Source organism: Dermochelys coriacea, chromosome 1 (assembly GCF_009764565.3).
Source record: "Dermochelys coriacea isolate rDerCor1 chromosome 1, rDerCor1.pri.v4, whole genome shotgun sequence".
Classification (NCBI taxonomy): Eukaryota; Metazoa; Chordata; order Testudines; family Dermochelyidae; genus Dermochelys; species Dermochelys coriacea.
The window spans coordinates 60615521-60641154 of record NC_050068.2 but is presented as its reverse complement, the minus strand read 5'-3'; the positions used below and the strand labels follow the sequence as shown (position 1 = coordinate 60641154).

Sequence of the window (25634 nt, the reverse complement as noted above, 5' to 3'; positions counted from 1 at the left end):
GCCCTTTACCTGTTTGCAGAGCTAAAGGAAAGTGATCCTTTGTCTTTTTGTTACTTCAAAAATCGCGCTGCTCTTTCTCGGCCTTTAAACAGACTGAGTTATTGACACAGGTAGTTTGTACAAAGTGGAAAATCAAAAAGATTCTTTAATGTGATTGCTTTTTCAAATGTGGAGCTTGATGTTTTTGTTATGATTTAACCTGCCACAGGACAAGAAAAACTTTCATATCCCCCTTACAAATCTGGGACTAGATCCTGTATTTCTTTTTCATCCAAACTCCTCTTTACTTCAATGCAGGATCAGGGCATCAAAGCAACAAAGGCAGCGCATGCTGCTGCAGGAGGATCCACTTACACAATACACTCACTACGTTGGAAGGGGTGGGGTCGAGAGGGAGGTGGGCCTGTTGCAACACAGCTCCGCTATCACCAACCCCAAGCCTCTGAGAAACTCCTAAGATTTTGAAAAATAAATACACTTGGAGACTTGGGGGGTTCTTTATTTGCCTTTTGGTTTCTGATTCTTCAGGTTACTTTCAGTTCAGGTTTTCAAGCTTCTTTCCACAACCATGAGGGCTAGAAACTTACTCTTCTTTTCAATGAGAGCTCAGATTCTCATGAAACAACAGGACACCAAGAGCTCAGTCTTTGAGAAAACCACCAATCATCATAAGAGTTGTGACAAAATTACAAGAGCTGGCAATACTGCAGTTATAGATATAAACAGTATCTCATTTTATGGTGTAGATTGGACCTACCTGTAATTTAGTAGTGTCCTTGTAACACAGATGATAGTAGTTTCATATCTATACACAAGCATACAGTGTACCAACCTGTAACTGACAGCAGAATGTTTTCAAAAGGTGACACTGTCTGGTAGTTTAGAGCAAAAATGTAAATATAGGTTTGTTTTTCTTTTTTTCCCTCTTTTTTTTTTTTAAATCTAACCTAGTTTTGTTTTAAATGTAAACATGGTTTGTTTGAATTGAAACATCCCCGAGGTGTCTGCAATCCAACCACTCTGCGTTGTTACCATAGGAGAATCAGAAAGTGAAACTTAAAACAGACATGAAATGAAACGGTCAAGATGATTTGCAATGTCTAAACTGAATTAAATGCAAACAAACAATACAAATGGTGATAAGCAATTTAGATTTTTTCAAAATTCTTTGAGTTTAAATAAACTGTAGGTGTTGTTAGGAACACAGGCAAGGACACTATATATTAACCTGCTAGTGTTCCTTTAAAATAAATATACCATTATAAAGGTGCTTATATTGATATAAATTAACATATACCGATATAAATCACATTTATACTGCTAAAAGTGCATTGACATGAACTACATCAGTTCCTCAATTGATTTACTTAATATAGAATAAAAAATGTGTACGAACCAACCCTTCAGAATGGTTTGGTTTTTATCAGTATTAACATCCTTGGTAACATTTACAAAGAGATACAGGTTCAGAAAACAATGCTCTGGTTTTGCAGCACCAGTGTTATGATTTATTATTTTATGTCTGCCACTTTACTATGCATTATGTATTCAAGTGGTGGCACTTTCTGCTCAAGAACACACCATATTATGTAGCAGCTGGAACTCTATCTGGTTTATGTACATCGATGAACTGCTATATTTGAAGACTTCCCCCCCAGTACAATGCTGAATCTGGGCAAGATTTTAATAAGCAGAGCCACCAGAAATCCACATGTGGAATTTGCATCCTCTCTGAGCCCCTCGGTTCTTTTGCAGATCTTTAGCATTCCTCCTCCTTACCACGCAATTTAAACTTTCATTAAAAAAGAACACGTCTGACCTTTCTGGTTGTGAGGATAAGCGGTGGAATGGAAACAGATGCATTGATACCTGAAGGCTTTTCTACACTGAAGTTTTTATTTCAAGTTAACTGACAACCCAAGGCTTTATCATCACTGAAAACAAAAACACAATGTGTGTTTTAACATCAAGCTTGTTATTGGGAAGTAAAACAGATAGCTTTTACTTTGATGTACCTGGTCAAGGTCAGCACTATACCACACAGATGGGATTGAACTAGACTAGCTATACTGAGGAAAACTGACAGTTCCTGGTCTCCACTAGGATTTTCCAGTGAGTTAGCTGTAAACATTTTATTTTTGGCAGAGAAGCCAAAGATAAACACAAAACATCAGCATCCTTGAAACAAAATTAAGTTTTGGGGTTTTGATTTTCTTTTTTTTTAAGGGGGCGGGGGAGGAGTATCCAGACCAGCCTTTAGAAACCTGTTAACCACCTGGAGGCTCAATTGCTAATCAGATAACTCAAAATAAGACACTCTAGTGTAATCAAGCCCTAAAACAACAGCACTGCAGTGTGAACTGCTCCCATCCATCTCAATAGGGTGTCAGCACAGAAGCCTAATTATGGCAATTTAAACATTAACCTATAAATGTGTCATTGATGCACAGAAAGGCTTTAGTCAGGTTGAAGCAAATTCTTTTTTAAAAAATCAGGAACAGCCAGCTAACCTGCTCATCTAGCAAAGATCTGTTGTCACTCATTTTAAAGGGTATTCAACAGGACTAAAGGACAGGAGACCCTTCCTCAATCCACTTCAGCCATAGATCTCACAGACAACTAACTTCTCAAGGTTACAACCATCCAGGCTGGCACTGTTACTCCTCCTGGCAGCACTCGCATGCTGTTGATGACGAGATTCTGCTGAAGCACAGGAATGAGCTGGAGCGGATGCTGGAGGGGTTTGCTTAGAGCAAGCTGCCTGTGTGGATGACCCGTTTCGTAAAGGGACCACTCAGGTGAACTAAAACAAACGATCTACTCCCAGAAAAGCCGGCTGGGAACGTGGCGCTTTATTCAATCGCATGATCTGCATCACAGACTGGGGGGAAAACTCTCACAGAACGCGAACTTGGGGTGGAGCATGGCTCCATCCCATAATACTCTGGATAACCCAGTTCACCCTGTCATGATCACTTTACTACAACCCCTTCATGTCCTTTGCCCACGCTCAACTCTGTGCCTGCTTTCATGCTGGCCCATATCCCTAGAATCCCCTTCCTGACCCTGTGTACCATGCCACCTCCTTTTCCTCCATGTCTGTTTTCTAATCTTACATCTTCCAGGAGAATTATAAACCACAATCTTTCACACAGTGAAAAAAGCAAGAAATACAATATATTGTAAACATTCACCACTGCTTTGATACTCTCTCAACATTGCATTTGCCTCTCCAGAGACCATGTTATTGTATTGTCCTCTGCTGTATCCTTTCCTCCTCTTAGGCTTTCCTGCATGGTCAGCTCCTACCTCATTTTCATCTTAATGAAGACTGTCAGCATCTCAGCATCTCCACATACAGACATTGGAAATACAGAAATTATTCCATGCCTAGCTAACACAAACTAGGAATTGGACTAGAGAACCTCCAGAACTGAAAATGTAAGTCAATACAGCTTAAACTAAACTAATGTGCCAGGCTCCACAGGTGGAGACTGCAAGAGATGCATATCCCTTGTGGATCAGGTAGAGAGAGGGATGCATAAACACACATGGAGCAGTGGGTTACACTAGCATCACTAACTCTTTCTCTCACACAGATCTCAGAGTTTGAAGGACAGCTGCTGCTCCTTACTAAGGGCTTGTCTATGTTACCTGCTGGATCGACGGGCAGTGATCGATCCAGTGGGGGTCGATTTATCGTGTCTAGTCTAGATGCGATAAATCGACCACTGAGCGCTCTCCTGTCGACTCCGGTATTCCGCCAGGGCAAGAGGCACAGGCGGAGTCGTCGGGAGAGCGTCAGCTGTCGACTTAACGCAGTGAAGACACCGCGGTAAGTAGATCTAAGTACGTCGACTTCAGCTACGTTATTCACGTAGCTGAAATTGCATAACTTAGATCAATCCTCTCCCATTTCCCCCGGTGTAGACCAGGGGTAAGAACCCTCCCAAGGACTCTCTCTCAGGACTTAGTCCCATCATCTCACTAAATCAGTGTATAGTAGATGTGAGACCACTCAGGGAGACATGTAGATATGAGATATGTAGTTGACACCCAGCTTTAGAACTACTCTCAAGGGTACATGTACATAGCAGCTAGGAGGGTGCTGCCTTTCTTTAACAATTCTGAACATGGCTGCCTGGGAGCAGGAGACATCTGACTATGCCACAAACTGAACTAAACTTTAAATATAGTCCTTGCTTTCCTTTGCTTCGAGACTGGTTTGTTTTTTTCAAACCTCCCGTCCACTAGCTTTCATTTGTGGTTGGGTCTTGGGTGAGCTTCAATAGCCAACTCTAAAAGAATGGTTCAGACTGAACTTTAAAGAAAGAAATTTAAGTCAGTTAAGAATGTTATGCACAAGTCTTTGGTACATCTTGGGTCCGGATGGTGCAAGGGACTGGTAATGGGAAGTCTTTTACTGCTACCTCACAACTTTCTATGTGGTTTAGGGAGGTATTTACTGTCCGTTACCATCTGATACTGATCTGAAATGAGTTTGGTGGCTTAGTCCAGTTCCTAGGGTTGCTGCCACATCACAAGACCACCACAGTTGAGACTGTAACCCTTGCTAGCAGCCTGAGCAAGGAGACTAACAATTGCATGAGCAGGAAAACAGGAACACCCCTCTTGTTTCCAGAAGTTGTTCCTGCAAGTGATAGTGAAGGCACATTGGTGGGACAGTGTGGGGAGAGATTCTACAGTTACCGATGTGCAATTTGGATAAACAGGCGACTCCAGTCTCTAGTGCCACCAGTGCAGCCTCTTCCACTACCAGTAAGGAGACTGCAAAAAAGTTAACCCAAACAAATCTTTGCTGCTGCACCATGATTATATCACTGTGTCAGCTTCAACATTCGTATCAATACATAGAAAAAAGAAAGGTCAAATTACTTACTGCCATTAAGAATCAGGACATGCCCTGTCTTCTTCTGAAGCATGAGGATTCTGGACGGGATGGCCCAATGGTCTGAGGCAGTACAGCAAACCATGTATTTAGATAGCACTTTTTTGTATCTTGTCCATTTCTGCCCCACAAGACAAAAGCCTCAATTTTACATTAGGACTTGTCCTAATTTCAGCCACTAGCAGCCAGTCACTGCTGCAGCTGCACTAAGGCAAACCCAGAGCAAGGAAAGCTGTGATTTGCACTGGAGGAATTCACCCATGTTTCAAGCAGGAATAAGCTGCACTGATCCAAGTTTCATCTTTCATTTTCTGTACTAGAGGACTGCACTGGTGCAGCTATACTGAACGCTGGCCACCAAAGACTGAAATTGGGGCAAACCCTTGATGCAGGGGACAGAATTCTTGCAGGGACGGACATTGCTTCATAAAAGTCTTACCAAAGTTAGAAAATATGTTGAGATATTAGAGTTTGACAAGACATCTGATCAATTGCAGCTGTCTTTTCTGATGGATGTTGAACTGCAATCAGAGCACCAGCATAAAAGCAAACTTGTTTGTCCTCAGTGATAAAACTAATGGGAGGGAGAACAAACACTGTTTACTATGGGATCCACAGTGAGTGTGCTGAAAGAGGTTAAATTTAAAAACAGGAGTTTATGAAGACATCAAGGGTATATCTACACTGTATTGTAAAGCTGGGTATTAACGGGTTCATCTACACTGAAAAATCCTGAACCGAACCAAACCAAAACATGGTAGAGTCTCAACAGACTCAGGATCCTGGGGCTCATGCTTTGGCTCTGAAAATCGCAGTGCAGGCATTCCCACTTAAGCTGAAGCTCAGAGCATGAGACGCACCCCCCCCCCCATGCCAGGTTTCAGAGCCCGAGCAGGACAACAGAGATTTATAATAAGACACTCGGCACACAAGAACTAGAGAATGCAAATTGGCCTGCTTATTTGTGCATTACCAGCCTAGGCTCAAGAAGAGTTTTAAACAACTATTAAAAAAGCCTGTTTTAACCTATCTTCAAGTATAGCATTGTCAAGATTGGTTTGGAAAAGCTGTCGTGTAACTAGGGCCATCCATAACGTCTCTCTCCCCCTTCCCCACAAAACTCGGAGAAGGCACTGGGACAATGCAATGCAACAATTGGGGGTATTTCTGCTTCACTGTAGCCAAGCGACTCTTCATTGACTTTTGCTTTTTAATGATTTCCCTTTTTCTGTGTATTTACATTGTAAGAAAATGTGCTTATTGGCATTTTTGTTTTTATCGTCATAGTTGATTTTAGTCTCCCCTCTGACAGGAATTAGACCCTACTCCAGCAGACGCTGACCAGCAAATGATGCAAACTCTCTAGGGGTGGAATTTTCAAAAGCACCCAGTGCTGACCTCACTTTGCGCTTTTTGAAGTCAAGGGTAAAATGTCCCGTTGATTTCTATGGGGGGAGGGTCGGGCCAATGCCGAGTGCTTTCAAACTCCCTCGTTTAGCACAGAAAAAAAGGAAAACAGCAACTTGCTCTAGGCAAACAAGGGTAAGATCCCTCAATGGACATCATGACTTTCCTTGTTTATGTCAGGGGTTTGCATCAGTGCAGCTATGCTCATTACTGGCTGCCAGGGTCTTGAGTTGGGCTAATTTTCAATATAGAGAAGGCCTTAGATTTACAAGTTGCTAAAAGTCCATTCTACCAGAATGTATTCAAAGAGAATGTGGTAAAATGTATAATTCTAAGAAAATTCTTCCCTTTTTTTAACATTATTATTTGGAAGTCAGCTAGTTGCTGATAAAATGTCGTGTGTTTTTTTAAAAATATGAAAAAGTCCTAACTAGCAGTTTTGGAAAGTGTTAAAAGTGAAATAATTTACCCTCACTGTCCTCAGCTAGCTTTGCACATTCCTATTTCCCTTTATAAAGGATGACGGGTACACAATTCCCTTTGTATACATCTGAATTTGTTTCCTATGGGGTTAAATGATTTCCACTGTGAACTTCCCTAGTAGCCATTTACAACTTCACTAGCCATTTTTCCCCCATTGAAGCATACAGAGTTTCCTTTCAGACTATACAATTACTCCATACAGAATTAAGGAGAGGCACTCATATACAAGATATTGTAATGCCTCCCACCGTTGTTTAGAAGATATGTTCAGGTACAGATTGTGTGATCTTTAAATACTATGTTAGGTAAGTGTAACTTCTATCTAGGTATTTATAATGCACCCACAATGGTGGCACATGAGAACATATGAACTTGTCCTTGCTTTAAAAAGCATGTAGACGTTTACAGGAAAAAGAAAAGGGGGAGGGGAACAGGATATGAAGCTACTTGTCTATATGGCTAATAATTTTTCTATCCATACCTCATCACTCTGCATATTTGCTTTATTTTAAACAGCAATTAAATTCCAGTGGAAAGGTAAAATGACAAACTAAGGGCAAATCTACATAATGCCAAAGCCTGGACCACTGGGGTATGAATAAAAGAGTGCTCTTATGTCAACACTCTAACTGCCCCATGAAGATCCTGCTGGCGTGAACTAAAAGGTACCAAGTTAGCATTGTAGCCATTTCAAACAGGACTCTGTTAATGCAACCTAGCTACCTTTCAGTTTGCACCAGCAGGGTCTATACAGGACAGCTAAAGCACTCCACACCCCTGTAGACCTGACTACAGCACTGTGTAGACAAGAATTTCATAGCTAAAAGCTATACAGAGAATGGAAATTCTATTTCATTAAGGATTTTGAGATCCCAAAATCTAGCTTAGCTCAGAAGAGGAGCAAAAACTGAAAATGTCAGTTATCCTCACAGGAAAATTAAAAAAAACAAACCTGTTTTGAGTGGTTTGAAAATATTTTTCTTGATTTTGACTTCTATTTTGTAGTAAAGTATCTAATATAAACAAATTCAAAACAGTTGTTTCAAAACAAAAAATTGAAAGTTTCATCACCAAAATGTGAAAACAGGCCCTTTTCTAGATTGTTGGAATTTTTCTTCATTTTTCTTCCTAAATGAAATTCTGGTGAATTTTTCAGTGACTTCCAGGAGCAGTTTGATTTCGATGGAACAACATATTCCCAAGGAATATGGTTCTATCAAAGTTTCTCCAGGCAGTTCTAATACCTAATAAGAGGATTCAAAAAGAGACTGCAGTGTTCGAAAAAACAGCTCTTCACAGATAGGCAAGTCAAAACCTTCATTTGTTCTAATGTTCAACCGTACATTATGCCAAACAAATTCTGGAGTCCTCTCCTTAAACTAAAATCTTCCGTCTTCTTTTAGGCACTATGCTGCTGGGCACAGTCTAAAATCCTAAACAGAAAGTATCGTTTGGTTGCTCACTAACATAGGTAAAAAGTATAAATCTAATGTTCCAACATGGTCTCAACATTCTCAAGTTTGCACATAAGTGGGATATCTTTAGACAAGTCAAATATGTGGAAAACATGTATTAAAATTAGACATGTGTATAACACAACCTGGCCTGACTGTTCCAGAGAGCACTAAAATTGGAAGAAAAACAATGGGACACTATTAGGTAAGTTTTTAAACATCACTAAAATCAGCATTCCTTTTATTAGAACCCAGATAAATCAACTGAAATTAGTTATTTCTAATTTTCGTCAATTTAGTCTTAACAAAAAAGCATCTAGTATCTTCAATCTGGCTGTATTTTTAAAAACGCACATTGTTCAAATGAGCCCACCTCATTATACAGTTGGGTTTTTTTAAAGTATACATTCAATAAAATATTGAAATCCCAGAATCAAACTACAAATCAAGGCCCTAACCCTGCAAAAGATTTATTGATGCGCTTAGTTTACCACACTGCGATCAATCTTATGGAAGACAATGGGACTATTCAATGTGTAAAGTTAAACCCATACCTAAAGTTTTTGCAGGATCAGGCCCTAAATGTGTAAGAATTCAATTACAAATCAAGTTTGTAGAACAAAATTGTTCTTTCTGTAACCAGGCCTTCATGTTCTACCTTCCCCTGCTGCAGTTGCTTGCTCACTAAAATCTAAAGCACTGTAAGAAATGCCTCTCCTGATTTTATGGATATCTTGGTTTTGCGTTTCTTCTGCCACTACTGATATGAACACCGTAAAATATATACAAAAAACACCCAAACAAGATCCTGAAAGGAAAAAAAAAAAGCTTTCCACCCTTAAGAGCTGTATATTAGTTATTGGATCCAAATTTGTAGTGCATCTAACTTAAAGTGATGACCTTATAACACCTATTTAAATATTCTACTATTAAATACTTGACCACTTTATCTTTAATTCTTGGCTCAAAACTGTAAATACGTAGGACTTCCTTCCTTGGTTCATTATGTTCCTGACTAGTAAATGGCACTCTGATTATGGAGTAGCAAATTCTTCAGCATCTCCCAATTCCAGGCATCATCATCTAGTATACGCATTTTGTAACACTGGACCAATTTCCAAGTTTACACCATTTTATCAATCAACAGTAGTGCTGAACAGTGAGCAACTAGATTTTGTGCCTGGGCTGATAATTTTTCCTGACAATTTTACAAGGCTGAATTGATGCTGTGTTCCAAGTTTGCATCATCCCATTTCACAAATAGAAACCAATTCGCTTCCCACTCTGCTGATGAGGATGAGAGGGTGAGGAATTCTTAGACACCCTCTTTACAGCACATTCTAAATCACTCAAAGCTCTAGCTAGTATGTAGAGTTAAGAGTGATGTATTTAGGAAGCTACAGTAGCTACTTGATTTACTACATGTACTTGGATGGTTCTGAGCTGCTGCCTAGCATTGGAATGCCTAGTTCCACATGAGGAGGTGCAGTTTGTTGCCAAGGAACCATTATTCTCTGAGATTTACAGGATCATTGCTGTTCATGGGGCAGATGTCCATACCACTGCACTAATTACTACAGAGGGAGCAGAAGGCACGCAGCACTTCCTAAAAGCTGGTCAGCATCTCACAGGATTGGACCAAAAGAGGGAGCATTTGTCTGATACTCAGGTCACCTGCTTTACACACATTTTAGGATTCCCTTCCTCCCTCCCCTTCCCCCCCAAAATAGTATTTTTTCCTACCTCTTTAAAGTCAGTTTATACCACAACTATATTTTCACTTTTAAAAACTGATATTATAAAGTTTTAAGAAACCACAAACAGAATTTAGTACAGAAATCTTTGACCAAAAACACCTTAATCAGGTTACACTGGAAGGTTGCACTGAAGTTTGTTGAAATTATTATGATTAACCTTACAATATAGAAGTCGTTATTTATCAACATCTTATGCTTTATTGAAGGTTGACAAGTGCAACAGTTAAATACATTGACGTGTTACAACTGTTTAGATAACATGCACAAAAACATATGCATACTACTACACAGATCATATGCAAAAATCCATACTGGGAAACCCATTTTGTTTTATTCTTTTGCTAACAGGAATTTATAATTTTTGAAGTGTTTTTTTTTTTTTTCTTAAACCAAACTACAGTGAACAAAGATTTACTTCAAATATTCAGCAGCCAGGGAAATTCAGGAATTACACAAATAGCATAAATATGCCAAATTCTGATCAGCTGCGTAGGTATATTCTTATTTATGTAGCATTAAAAAAAAAAAACTATCCAAACTTCATCAGATCAGCCAATGAAACAACTAAATTTCAATCTGTACAACCTAAATAGTAGTTACAGTTTTCTATTTTACAAAGTAATTACACTAAATACACAAATATACATTAGGCAAATAACCTTCATTGTAATTATCCTACATCCCAACTCTGTCACCTACCTTCTCTCTCTAATACAGCTTTATGCACCTGTCCACGGCTTCAGGAAACAGTGCAAACATATTTGCACTTAAGGTTTCAGGTGACAGTTTCATGTTGAACACTGAATTTACCTTTCCCCCTTTTCCTCTTAGATCCTATGCATCAGTCTTTACTGTGGATCCCAATTGGATGTGGGGTATTGATCCATCACTTTTACTCCAGTCTATTTCTTCATGCCTGCATCAGTAACAGCAGTGGATGGATGAAAGATTTAAAACAAAAAATCAAGCATGCAACTCCATTTCTTAGCCATTTGCAGAAGCTGTTCAAGTCCCCAGTGCATTTGTGCTAATTCTCTGGAAAAAAAAGTTTGTGTGTGTGTGTGTTTTTTTTTTTTTTTGTTTTTTGTTTTTTAAATTTGCCAACCTAAAAATAAGAACTCCTTTTGCCAAAAAGAAAGGACAGATGAGTGCCAATACTGAAAAAAAAAAAAATTCTTGTGATGGTGCAGCATGCAGTGTACAGAGTCCTTGAGTCTGGACTGCAGCGTGCAATGAAATGGCTGAGGGTGGCTGTGGCAGATTTCCACTTGTCCTCTTTTCTCTGGGTAGTTCAGAGCATACTGGCCTCGAAGGCCAGGACACTGGAGACTATGCTGAAGGTCCTGAGCCCTGCGATGCTGGTTGGGCTGGCTGTTGTGTTGTCCCTTGTGTCTGGGAAGAAGGTGGAGAACCAGTCTGCAGCTGTGCTTGGAACTGGGCAAGTTGCTCTGGGCTGGCCAGTGTTTTCAGCAGAGTGTTTTCCTGCTCCAGCTGGGAGTTCTTCTCGATCAGCTCTTTGATTTGCTCCTTGAGGACCTCCACTTCCTCCCTCACGGCATACATCAAATGGCTCTTCACCAGATCCTGAAACACAAAAAAGAGCGCACAAGTCAGGCAAGAGGTCCAACCTCAGGGCAGGGATCCCCACCCTGCTCAGCCAGAGGAACAATAAATCCAGCCCAATGAAGGCAAGCAGCAGATGTGGAGCCAGCTTTGAGACGGCAAAGCGCCGGTAGATGGGCAGGAGAAATCTCCCCTCCATTTACCAGCGTTTGTGAAGCGCTTTGAAAGATTAACCGGTGGAGCCAGAGCCTGCATTCCCTGAGCGCCCAGAAGTAATTTTGGATGTCCATGGACCGTAGCAGGCCAACCCCATTACCAACCTAACCGACAGCCTGGACACTCCTCTATTGGCTCCCCCTCCCCCGACCTGCTCACCTATTAATTGATCTGAATAGAAAAATACCATCGAATTGATTCAGGCCGGAAAGGGGGTGGGAGTGTTTCTATAGGAAGCCAGCCCGAGCCGCTAAATGCCCCGCCTCGTGCCGTTGTCCCCCACAACCCCCAGCCGGCGCTTCTTCCCGGACGTGCCTCCGAGGAGGGCTGGGATCAGCGGGCTTCCGCGGCCGCGAGGTGCGGAGCCAGGCACCAGCCCCGGCCGCCGCCGTGTGTTTGTAAGAGCAGGAACCTCCTCCCCGGCAACAACCGCCCCCCGCCGCCCCGCCTCCGCGGAGCTGGCTGCAGCTGGTTCTTACAGGGCGGGTTGCCGCATTTCCCTCCCCCCCCCTCCTTTCGTGACCGAGGGTGACGTCAAAGAGACCCGGGCCGAGCACCCCCACGCGCCGCAGCCAATGAGCGGAGGAGTTATTTATAGCCGGGAGTTAAAGGTTCGGAGTTTGCCTAGCAACAGTAGGCAGAGAATCCCGTGAGAACAGCGACAGGCACCGCTCCAATAACAAAGAGCGGCCAAGGCGGAAATCCAAAAACAGGGGAAATTAGGCACAGGCACAGCGGGGGGGTGTGTGTGTGATTGTGTGTGTGTGTGTGTGATTGTGTGATTGTGTGTGTGTGTGCGGGTGTGTGTGAGAGATTTCTTTTTTTTTTTTAAACCGACTTCTCCCCATCGCGCCACAGAGCCCACGATTTCCACCGCACTTCAGGGCAGCAGCCCTAGTGTACAAGATCCCAGCTCCAAGGCACTTTACCTTCCATGGCCAGCAAGCATGGGAATTAAAAGCAGCTTATGGTGCCCCTATTGGATCCATCAGCACACTGTGGCTGGTCCCATTTTCCAGGGATAATCCAGCTGGGATGGTTGGGGGATTTTGAAAAAAAAAAAAAAAAATAAAATAATAGGAGGGGAAATATTATTTCGTTCCCTCCCCCGCCCCAGCCCAAGAAGTCAGGATCGATCGTTTTTTAAAAGGCAGAACCCTGAATGCAATGCCGTCATAGTCATTTCATGGATCTATAGGGAAACGTATGCATTTGGAAGCCTTTGATCATCAGTGTATTTTAAAAACCCCAGCATTTTCACTATTAAAAAACACGCCCATGCGTCGGTTAAATATTACCCAGAGAACCTTGATATTGTGAACACTTGCTTCTATTCACAACTCGCGCTTTAAACATTAATTGTATTTTATATCAATCAATCAATCAGTACATACCATCGCTTGCTCGATTTTGTTGTCAATAGCTACCACACTTGCACCCGAGGAGCTGAAAAGATGGGGAAAAAATGTAATCAGCAGCTGAATTATTTACAAGGACAAGATAGTTGAATACTGATAACTAGCTAGCTGAGAAATATATCCCACACTGACTTAATACCGCTGTTTATGTCACCGGGATGCTTCAATGCAGCGAAACCAACCTGTAAAGCCACCTCAAACCGCCCGCTACAGCGGGATCAAAGATCCGGACATTTTCCCTAATAACCCACAAAGATGGAGCTTAATTACATAATGCGGTAAAAGCGAGCCGTGTCCCGGAGATTCAGTCTCTCACAAGATAAATGTAAAACACACCGCCCGTGCCACTGCAGCTTCCCAGTGCTGCCCAGTCAGATGGACAAAGGAATCAGCCCCCTGGCATTCACCTGCATTACTGCAAATATTCCAGCAAGGGAAAAAACAAACACATTTTATACCAGAGTTATTTACCTACTGTCGAGTCTCAAAGAAGAATTGTCGGTGCCCAGCAAGGATGACAAGAAAGAAATTGAAAAATGTCTTAGTTGATAAACTCCTAGATCCATTGCCACTGATCTACAACATTGGGCATTCATGCAATTCCAGCCAGAAACACCCCCCCCCCCCAAAGAAAAAAATCCCAACAATGCAGAGATCCTCGGTTGATCTACATTAATCTTAGTTTAATCTCCGCCACGGGGGAGTAGTAGGAGGCTGGCTAGATAGATATAATTTTAAAAATACAGCAATTTGTGGCGGTATGATCCTGGAAGATGCTGATCCCAGGGCTGCGCAAAGAAATCTCCGAGGTCAGCTCTTCTATACTCAGCAGAAAACCTGAGGTTCCAGTCCTATTGCATAATATATGCAAGAGAGTCAGTGCCTATTGGCTGGCCGGTCATTCCGAACCTCCCCCCGCCAGAACGGCTCCTTTGCATCACTTCAGTAGCCGTGAACCAGCACCAAAATCCAGTTACCCTTAATCAGGAGACCCCTGGCCAGAAGACCCTTGCAAATCGTAGTATTTTAACTGGAACCGCGCGAGCATTTAGCAGATCTCTCGGTGCAATCTGCAGAGTCGGAGCATTTGGGTGGCAACAGAAGGGCAGAAACAAAACGATCCAGTGCCCAATTTAAACCTTTCCAACATGTGAGATGATTCGCTTACAAGATGCACAGACTGATTTTTTGCCTGCAGAAAAACTACACATGCAAAGTTTAGCCTGGGTAGAAACGATCGGATATAGCTGATGTTGGAATTCAATAACAATGTCACTAGACTTGCATTTAGCCACTCCAATGCCGCCACCTATTGGCGCAACACTATACCTTTAGACTAGAAAAGAGAGAATACAGAACCTGCACTTTGGAAAGTCCCACGCAATTTACACTCAGAGTTAAATAAACCTTAGGACCCAAGTTCCCTTTCTCATCAGATGCCTTAGAATTTGCTTGGTGAAACCACTTCCAATAATACGATGCTTCATTTTTGCATCATCCGTTTGCAGTTGACTGTCACCGCACAACATGAGAAGGGTTTTTAATCTAAAAGACTATTACAGATGGTTCTTGAAAGAGCAAAATCTGTTTTTCATATGAAAAGACAAAAGGATTTTTATGATGGTGAGAAAGGTTAGAAGCAAGAAGCTGACAGGATGGTGTAGTTTAGGCACAAAATTCACACAGTTCCTGGGCTACCTGGGGAGTTTCACCTTAAAAGTTACAATGCTCACACAATTTTAAGGTGTTCATATGTCTGCCTCCACAGTACTTCAGCACACACTGGCATAGGAATATAAAACTAGTTATTCAATATATTCTTATACATCTTGTATTCTTCAATGCATTTGTGAAAATATTTGCAGCAGGAAGCAAATTATAAATGAAAACCTATAGATCACTGTTCAGGCAAATTCCCAACTTGTCTACTCTTTATTCAAATTAAATGGCCTCTGTGCCCCTTTTTTATAGCCTTTAAACCATTCATTAAGATATTCAGCCACCAGACAATTCAGAAAATACACACACAGCATGAATCTAAAATTCTAGACAGATGCTTTTTGACATTCTTACATTGTAACACTGAACATGTCTACTATCCACTCTTTTCCAGATGAGGCAATACAACAGCTACTTTTTAAACTGTCATATACAAAATAAGGGGTTTTCTTATTTTCTCAATTAACCATAGTATATTTCAAAATGAAGTTACAGTTCTAGTATTTTATTTTTGAATGAAGTCACATTCAGATCAAAATTATTTTAAAATGGTGCGCTCTCTCCACTTGGCTATTTAACAGACCCAAATTATGAATTAGAACAGTACAAAACAAACTGCTTAACCTTAAATAAAACTGAAAACACCCTTTAATACATGTAACCTATAAAGTATCAACATTCATGTGATATAAACGTACAAAACAGAACAGCCAAAACTCTTTACTCTTCTATAGTGCACGAATTTTAAATATACATTACAGTTGTCATCCTCACAAAAGCAGGAAAGCTAGAAAGGCAAGGAATAATAGTCTTAAATTTAACTTTAGCATTAGCATGTCATCATCATCCTTCTTAAAGAGATTATTTTAGCTTTCTTGGTCTACACTGTTCTTTCATTCAGTAATACGAGCAGAGTGGCGCAAGTAAGCTAATCCTACTTAGAGGGAAGGTTACATTTAAGAATACTGAACTTTGCATAAATGTTTTTCCAACATCAAAGCACATGCATTTCCTTTAAGGTAGAATTCCCACCTTATTTCTTTATTACTTAAAAAATAGTCACATTTCCCATGCCTTCGCAATGTTTCCCGTTTTAATTATCTGTACCTACTGACCATGTAATCACTTCCAATTTACTTAATATTAACACGAACATTAGGACATATGTCTTGAGCTCCTTCTGCACTCCTGGACAGGCAAAAAAAAAGACATCAGTAACCATACTTTCCTTCTATACTCTTTGGCTGTCCAAGAGGTTACACCTCTCATCAGCCACATACCAAGCCAAGATGATCTATGCGTTTGTCACCTCTAAACTCAACTACTGCAACATGCTGAAGCTCAGGTTGAAAGTGAAAGCTCCAGAGGGTACACCAGGCAGCCCCTCTTCTTACATGAGGACTATGAGAATACACCACCCTGGCCCAGGGCTCTCTATACTGGCTCCCAGTCCAATACTTGATCCAATTTAAAACTATGATCTTCACAGCCCTTCGTGGTTGTACCCCAAAACACTAGGATCACCTCTCACTATGCCAAAAAGAAAAGGAGTACTTGTGGCACCTTAGAGACTAAAATTTATTAGAGCATAAGCTTTCGTGAGCTACAGCTCACTTCATCGGATGCATTCTCACTATGCCAATTACGCTTCAAGGACATTGGAGGTGATTGTGCTTAGGCTGAAATTTGCAAGTGCAGGGGATCTGAATCCCTTGGCAGATTATTTTTTTCTAAGGGTAGTTAAAAATCTCTTCAAATTAGGTTTTCCTACAATAAACCACCTCAAGATGGCAAGTGATGAAAACAAAAAAACACTCGTCATGCTCTCTCTTGGTTGGACAAGACAAGAGGCAAACTGCAGTCTTTCAGACTGATTGTGCTGTTTGTAATTTTGGTTGTGCTCTGATTCAAGGATCATAGGCACATTCTAGTTAAATCAGTGTTTCTGTGGAATGATCAGTAATGATTCCCTAAATCGTTTTTAGAGGTCTACAAGTCTAATTGAATCAGTGCATAGTTAGCTGCATCTGGGTTCCAACATTTTGTCAGTAGTACGGATGGGATAACACAAACATAAGCATGCTGTCCTGTCCACTTCACAGAAAAAAAGCAAGTGTTAGAACATAGATGTGCCTACCTGTCAGACAACTGTGCTCTGACATGATCAGACTTATAACATCAGCTCCACAGATTATGTAGAAAAATAGCAAAGTGTCAGGAAAGACTTCAATCCTTAGAATTTGTGGATTTTCCATCTTTGTCAATTTCTATGGTCCCTGTTTATCAGGGACTTTCAGGAGAGCGTTATAATTCTCTTCACAGTTAGAAGACAAGAATAGCCACACTGTCAAATCAAAGGTCCATCTATCCCAGTATCCTGTCTTCTGCACTGGCCAGTGCCAGATGCTTCAGAGGGAATGAACAGAAGAGGACAATTATCAAGCGATCCACTCCCAACTGTCCAGTCTCAGCTTTGCAAGTTGAAGGTTTAAGGACACTCAGAGCATGGGGTTCCATCCCCGACCATCTCGGCTAATAGCTATTGATGGGCCTATCCTTCACAAACGTATTCAATTCTTTTCTGAACCTAGTTATATTTTTGGCCTTCACAACATCCCCTGGCAATGAGTTCCACAGGTTGACTGTGCACTGCTTTAAGTTTGTTTTAAATCTGCTGCTGATTAATTTCATTAGGTGGCCCCTTGTTCTTGTGTGATGTGAAGGGGTAAATAACACTTCCCCATTCACGATTTTACAGAACTTTATCATATCCCCCTCAGTCTTCTGTTCCAGGTTTAATGTCCCAGTCTTTTTCATCTCTCCTTGGGTGGAAGTGTTCCACACCACTAATCATTTTTGTTGCCCTTCTCTGTATTTCTTCCAATTCTAAACATACGTTTTTTGTGATGGGGTGACCAGAACTGTACGCAGTATTCAATTGAGGGTGCACCATGAATTTATATAGTGGCATTATGATATTTTCTGCCTTATCTATCCCTTCCTTAATGGTTCCTAACATACGGTTAGCTTTTTTCACTGCTGCTATACACTGAGCAGATGTTTTTAGAGAACTATCCATGATGACTTCAAGATCTTTCTTGTGCAGTGACAGCTCATTTAGACCCCATCATTTTGTATGTGCAGTTGGGATTATGTTTTCCAATATGCATTACTTTGCATCTGTCAACACTGAATTTCATCTGCTATTTTGTTGCCTAATCACTTAGTTCTGTGAGATCCCTTCGTAATTCATCAGATTTTGACTCAACTATCTTAAGGAATTTTGTTTCAGCTGCAAACTTTGCCACCTCGTTTACACTTCTTTTTCCAGGTCATTTATGAATACGTTGAACAGTACTGGTTCCATACAGATCCTCGAAAGATCCTGCTACTTACCTCTCTCCATTTGAAAACTGACTATTTGCACCTAACCTTTGTTTCTTATCTTTTAACCAGTTATTGATCCATGAGAGGACTTTCCCTCTTATCCCATGACTGCATACACTGATTAACAGTGTTTGATGAGGGCCACAAAGCCCAATACACTGTATCTACTGCATCCCCCTTGTCCACATGCTTGTTGACACCATTAAAGAATTCTAATTGATTGATGAAGCATGATTTCTCTTTACATTAGCCATGTTGACTCTTCCCCAACATATTATGTTCATCTGTGTCTGATGGTGTTCTTTTGTAGCGTTTCAACCGATTTGCCTGGTATTGATGTTAGGCTTACCAGCTTGTAATTGTCAGGATTGTCTCTGGAACCTTTTTTAAAAATCAGTGTGTTACATTAGATGGCCTCCAGCCATCTGGTACATAGGTTGATTTAAGCTATAGGCACATACGGCAGTTAGTAGCTCTGCAATTTTGTATCCAAGTTCCTACAAAACTCTCGGGTGACTTATTACTGTGTAGTTTATCAATTTGTTCCAAAACCTTTTCGGTTGACACCTTAATCTGGGACAGTTCCTCAGATTAGTCAAGCTAAAAAGAATGGCTCAGTAGATGCTCATGGGCGCTGAAACAATTTGTATAGTGGGGATGCTGAGAGCCATTGAACCAAATTGTAAACCCGATATTTAATGGAAACCACATCAAGCATGGGAACGGAGCAGCACCCTCAGCACCTACACATAAATGGGTTACTTGAGATGAGCAATCCAGTAACACTTGAAAGTTTTGCTTGGTTTTTGTTTTGTAACTTTCATTTTCTTTTCCTCCTCACAAGAGGCTTTTGGTTAGTTTTCCACCACTAATCTTGATATGGGTTCTCCCCTCACCACTCCTGTGTCTGACTGAGATTGAATGAGACAACACAGCATTTTATATTTTCTGTATTAAATGTCTACATTAAAATTTATGAAACAAGACAAGTCAAAGGAGAGCAACAAAAATCCTCTCCCAAACTCATTTCTTCCTTTCCCTTTGATTGGTGATCCCACTTCACTAGCCCTTTCTCTTCTCTCCCCTAACCATGTATTTTTATTTATAGTCTGCATTATGGTAGTACACAAAGAATCCTCAGACATGTGGTCTACTCCCATTGCACTAGGAATTGTACATTGATAGGCAATGTACATTAGACATGGTCCCTCCCCACAAAAATTACATCAGGCCCCCAATTCTGGAAATGCTTATATAACATTAAAAATTGTACACCCAAAAGTTCAATGATACTACTCTCATGTGTCACGTTATTCTTGTACATAAGAATCTGTAGCATCGAGGGCTAATTTCTGTCCTATTTAAACTCTGAACCTGCAAAAAGATTCACACAAACACAGAGTCCACCCACACAGAGCTCATTGCAAGAATGTATCATCCTTCGGAAGCTAACATTTGTAAAGCACCACAGAAATGGTATAAATAAAGTAATACATAATGCTGAGATGGATGCATTCTTTACCCACCAAATACGAGTACAACGCTAATTCAAGCAGCTGATATGCATGCTCTGATCTTTTCATACAGAGATCAATTAACTACCTTAACAACTGCAAATTGTTCCATAGCTGAAGAGATTGTTTGGCCAACTACTTTTTGTAGGGATTTCATTTTAAAAATACAGAACATATATATCTCCCAAAATTGAAATAAATCTTAAATCTTTTCTACACTATAAAACACTAGAAAAAACTGATCATTTCAGGGCCTTTGTTACAACATGGTAGTCCCCTGCCATGGGTAACAATTTTAACTATATTTCTCAACTGTAAAATGCTGAAATACAATCAAAATGTGATTCAGTCACAAAAACATTAAGAACCAACTGTGTTGTAACCACATTGGTGGTGCAATGGAAGAAAGACTGCAGTAATTGGGTCCTGCAAAACATTTGCCTTTATTACTTTAGAGGGGATTTTAATGTGGATTATAATGAACTGGATTAATGTCATAAGTAGAGTTGCCTTAAAAATTCTTAAATGCAAACCCATATATACACTGGGAAGAGAGGTGGAACTAGTGTAACGATTCCAACAGAAATCCACAAAACTAAATTACCTAGGCTGAAATCTTGGCCCCACTGAAGCCAATAGTAAAACTGCCATTGACTTAAATGAGGAAAGGCTTTCCAGCCAGTTTTAACCAGGTTCAATTTGGGCAGTTTAAAGGGGTTGTCTTTTGAATAGTTTCTCCTGACTGAGCTTTGAATTTTATAGACTTTAAGGACAGAGGAGACCATTATGATCACCTAATCTGCCACAGGCCATAGACTTTCAGCCAGCATTTCCCATATCTAACTCAACAGCTTGTGGTTACACTAAAACATCTTTCAGAAAGCCATGCAATCTTGATTCAAAGACTCCAAGCCACTGAAAATTTACCACATCCCTTGGCAATCTGTTCCAAAAGGTTAAATTGCATCTTATTTTGAGTTTGAACTGTGCTGACTTCAACTTCCAACCAATGGATCTTGTTATGTCTGTCAGTTAAATTAAAGAGCCAATGAATACCAGATATTTCTATAGTATTAGCTTTCTTAAATTTTTTTTTTTTTTGCTAGAACCTTAAAGCTATTTAAACCTATGGTTTGATTGCATGTGAATTTCCTTTTTTGTTTTTTCATTATTTTTAAAAGAAGTGTTAAAGATTAGAATCTAAAACCTCAAATGAAATTAAGAACCAATGTGTCACTTACGTTTGTCATTTTTTTTTTTTTTTTTTTTTTTTTACCATCAGCAAGGTGTAGAAAAAAAAATAATGAACTATAAAGTGGAAAGAACATTCATTCCACCCTACATAGAACCTATTTGGCCAGCAGCAGTATAACACCATATCTGTAATTATAGTACATATATGATTATATGCTCTGCACTCTGCCTAGAAGACAGAAGGATGCATTTAAAACAAGTTGATATAAAAATCAAAGGACAAAAAAAAGTCAAACTGACTTCTCTGGGGATAGGATACTGGTCACAGCTCTTTTGTTTCTATAGGAAAACAGACAGTTAATTAAACCCCATTTGTTTTAATGAGGATGTCGTCATATCACATCACTGATTTTATTGGTGATGCAATAAATCTTGATTTAAAAAAAAAAGTCTGCATCTCTCCAGTTCAGGAGTCTCAGCAAGGAGAGAGAGACAGGTTACAACCTTCAAGGAACATCTAAACATCTTTAGAAGACCTCATGGGTAGGAAGAACTAAAACATTCTGAGATTATCAAAGAATCCTTCCAGAGATAAATTTAAATAAATATGTTAGTCTCTAAGGTGCCACAAGTACTCCTTGTTCTTCCAGAGACAAGTAACTATGTCTAGCAACACAATCTGAATTCTAGGAATAGAATCTGTTATGTGTATGACCCCATTAGGCTAAATCTCTTTTATTAAGAGATCTAACTTTCATGGTTACTCTATCTTGCAATTAGCAACCAGGACACTACCTACCTGAATCTAGGGTTGAGTAGATATGAAGTACCACCTAGTTTGGGAACCAAACATGTCCTTGTCTATAAATTCAACCCTAGATTAGAAATCTGAAATACCTAAACCTAATACAACTGAAAGCTCTCCTTGGAGCGCTATAATTGCTTCTGTTCAACAATCATGGAGAAAAAAGGATCCATCCACTAAGAGCTGTGCTTTTAAAATTTTAAATGAGACACTCCTTGGTCAGGGACCCAATCTGTCCCTCCCCTCTTCATAGGCCCCAGTCAGGTTTATTCCCGCCCTAACCCTATAGTAACTCTTGCACAACTGGCCCAAAAGGGGGGGTGGTATTAAAAGGACTGATATCAAGAGAAGGCATTTTGGTGTGTGAAAGGTTGGAAGAACATTACAAGAGTTCTTCTTCCTCTGACACTGGCCAGCTCTCCAGCATGGACCTTCCTTTTTGACCTCATACAAGAGATCATCCTTACCTTTGAATATGCTTGGCCACTCTGCAGTCAGTACACAGCCTTTCAGAGCTTCTAGGCTTTAGAAGACTGCATATATAAATTTCATCTGATACATCCCTAGATGAATTTATTTACCAGAAAACTAAAGTTACTCAAAGTTTACATTTGATTCCATGCTTTCATCTGTACTTCTAACGTGTACTGGTTTCCTTAAAGCCAAAGGAAACACCTTAGAGAAGAAACCACTCATGCTACAGAATCCTGCTGTTCTCTGAAACGTACGTTACATATTTTCTGAACTGCACTCCAAAGTTAAAGGAAATTACTGGAGTATTTCTAGTTACACCTACCATGACAAAAGAAACAAAAACAACAATCAGGTAGTCACTTGGCAGCAGTGAGATCACATGCGTTTGAAAAGCACAAGTTATCTTATATTAGAATGTAGCTCAACACTGGTCCGTTCTGATAGGCCAGCTGGACCTTGTTGGTGATATCACAGCCACACTAGCTCCCAGCAGTGCATGGCTGGGACTTCAGCACCCAAATAAAAACAAGAAATCCTTATGTATTTGGGCAAGAGAGGACAAGTTATCTGCTCCTCTCTCTCTTTCACTCCCTTTCCCATCTATCCACTTTCTACTGCTCACCCCTTTCTTCTCTCCCTTTTCTTCCTGGTTTTTCTTTTTACTGTTCCCAATGAAGTTACACTGGGAGTCTCGAATTGGCTCCTAATCTATTTTAAATTCATTTCAAAGCAGCCCTGTCTTTTGTCTAGCAGAGCAACTGGATAAGGTTTCTAGCTGGACAGCAGTTTTCCTTTGATGGTCATGTCTTCTTCAGCTTCACACTTAAAATTAAGCCTATACATAAAAAATTACATTAGAAGCCAAGCCAAGACTCCTAGGCATTGATTCAAAGCCCATTAAAGTCAATGGAAATTCTTCCACTGACTTAAATAAACTTTGGGGATCAAGCCACTATTATGTTTTAGGGAACAGTAAAAATCTATGGGGATCCTGAGAAAGGGGATGCAAAAATACAGGGGAACAAAGTAGGGTAAATGGAAATTGCTATGACCCTTTGTCCTAATTAAGCCAACTGCCTGCACACTAACATTTTGTTTTAAAATCACATTCAGCTTGGAAAAAACAATGGCTGTTCAACATCACCCCATTTTGTCAAAAATAATGCTAAATTATTAAATAGGTATTACTAGATAGAAATGGTAGAATTATCAATAATTACAATTGGCAAAATTAGATATTGATGTTTATTTTAAGAGATTTTCAATTTTTATCTATTTAAATTTTCACAAATTGCACAAAATTTTGGGTTTAAAGCTTATTTTCATTTATTTAAATTTTCAGTTGCAGGAAATTTATGGCGAGAGTCAGACAATTTAATGACATTGGATCTGAGATTCAAAAACAAAGCTTTATAACCGTTTAAACACCAACTGTCAACTTCACATACCAAAACTGAGCAAGTAAATATCCTTAAATCAAAATTCCCAAGCAGCATTTTGTTTACTTTGCGTATCTGTAAAGTTCAATCAACAGATTTTTTAAAAAAATTGTGTGTGGTGAAATCTAAGTTTACACACATTTACCAATTAAAATCAACTCCTTCCAAGCCTAATAATAATAATAATAAAAAATAATAATGCAGAAAAATATTTATTGAACACTTCTGCCCTGTTCTGTATTTGGGGAGACTACATATCTGCTTTTTCATCATATGGTAACACTTTCTCCATCAGTAGCTCAAGAGAATGTTAAACAGCAGAGTCTAATGTTAAGATATTTTTAAATCAACAGAGCCAGATAATTTGCATCCATGAGTTTTAAAAGAGCTGACTCAGGAATTGCTGCACCATTGAAGTTATTTTCAAAAGTCTTGGAACACAGTTCAAGAAGACTGGAAGAAAGCTAATGTGCCAGTATTTAAGATGGGTAAACGGGATGACCTGTGTAATTACAGGCCTGGCAGTCTGACACCAACCCCAGGCAAGATAATGGAACATCTTACATGGGACTCACAAAATTAAAAGAGGGCAATATAATTAATGCAAATCAACATGGGTTTATTTTTGTGATGAGATTATAAATTTGGTTGAGCAAAGTAATATCATCCATGTAATATACTTAAGAGTTCTGCAGTGTGACTTGATGCAACACAACATTTTGATTAAAAAACTAGACTATAAAATTAACATGGCACACATTAAATAGATTAAAAGCTGGCTAACTGATAGGTATCAAAATACAGTTATAAACAGGGAATAGTCATTGAGCGGGTGTGTTTCTAGAGGGATTCTCCAGTAATTGTTCTTGCCCTATGCTATTTAACATTTTTAATCAATAACCTGGAAGAAAACAAAATCAATGCAAGATTGCATATCACACAAAAATGGGGGGGGGGGGTAAATAATGAAGAACATGGGTCACTGATTCACAATGACCTGGATTGCGTGGTAACCTAAGCATAAGCAAAAGCAAATAGTGTGTGTTTTAATACAGCTAAATGTAAATGTACACATCGAGGAACGAAGAATGTCAGCCATACTTGGGAGGATGGGGGAATCTATGCTGGAAAGCAGTGACTGAAAAAGATATGGGGGCTGTGGTAGATAATCAGCTGAACATGAGCTCCCACAAGGCCAAAAGGGCTAATGCAATCCTTGGATGCATATACAGGGGAATCTTGCTTACATGGGGAATATTTAATAATTGGCTCTTCAATCTAGGAGAGAAAGCTGTAACATGCTCTAATGACTGGAAGTTGAAGCTAGACAAATTCAGATTGGAAATAAGGCGTACATTTTTAATGGTGAGAATTAACCACTGGAAAAATTTACCAAGGGTCATGGCAGATTCTCCATCACTCCATTTTTTAAATCAAAACTGGGTGTTTTTCTAGAAGATGTGTTCTAGAAATTATTTTGGGGAAGTTTATGTCATGTGTTACACACGAGGTCAGACCAGATAACAACGGTCCCTTCTGCCCTTAGAAACCACAAGTATATTAATGCTCTTCAGCAATTTCAAACTATAAAATAGGAAGAAATAAAGAACAAATGTATTATAAATATCTGATTTCTTATTTTGTAAGTCATTAAGAAAAAATCATGATTAACTACATTTAATTCAGCACAGGATTGAAGGGGTGGGGACAAAGTTGCATTTAAGACTTCTGATACTCTGGGGGTGGGGGGGTGTCTGCCTACCTTCAATGTAAACAGTAAAAGCCTCAGGGTACTCTTATTTATTTATTTATTTTTATTTATTTATTTTTTTAGAGTTCCCATGCCCCTCTCTAGCCACAGTACAGTGGAGCTCCAGTTCAGCATCCTCCTTTGC

General features: G+C 39.8%; 1 protein-coding gene and 1 long non-coding RNA gene across 22 annotated transcripts in view; both read right to left on the bottom strand.

The window, feature by feature from the left end:
• The window catches only part of LOC122457221, a 141112-nt gene extending 134635 nt beyond the window's left edge, over positions 1–6477 (bottom strand). Inside the window, exons 1-2 of one of the 3 annotated variants that reach the window (XR_006276670.1) lie at positions 4901–6477; positions 758–838 (exon numbers count right to left, since the gene is read on the bottom strand). This is a non-coding gene — a long non-coding RNA (uncharacterized LOC122457221). Of the gene's footprint in view, positions 1–757; positions 4864–4900 lie in introns of those variants that run through there. The other 2 variants (XR_006276669.1, XR_006276672.1) reach the window with 2 other exon arrangements.
• A 3711-nt stretch (positions 6478–10188) lies between these two features.
• Positions 10189–25634, bottom strand: part of TSC22D1 (TSC22 domain family member 1) — a 140952-nt gene continuing 125506 nt past the window's right edge. For 9 of the 19 annotated variants that reach the window (XM_038400498.2, XM_038400405.2, XM_038400477.2 and 6 more), the window contains 2 exons: positions 13184–13235; positions 10189–11594 (listed from right to left, as the gene is read on the bottom strand). In XM_038400498.2, coding sequence (XP_038256426.1) covers positions 11340–11594; positions 13184–13235 — 307 coding nt within the window. In that variant the 3' untranslated portion in view covers positions 10189–11339. Of the gene's footprint in view, positions 11595–11976; positions 12215–13183; positions 13236–13389; positions 13414–13477; positions 13654–13678; positions 16133–16188; positions 16194–25634 lie in introns of those variants that run through there. The other 10 variants (XR_005292737.2, XR_006276625.1, XR_006276633.1 and 7 more) reach the window with 7 other exon arrangements.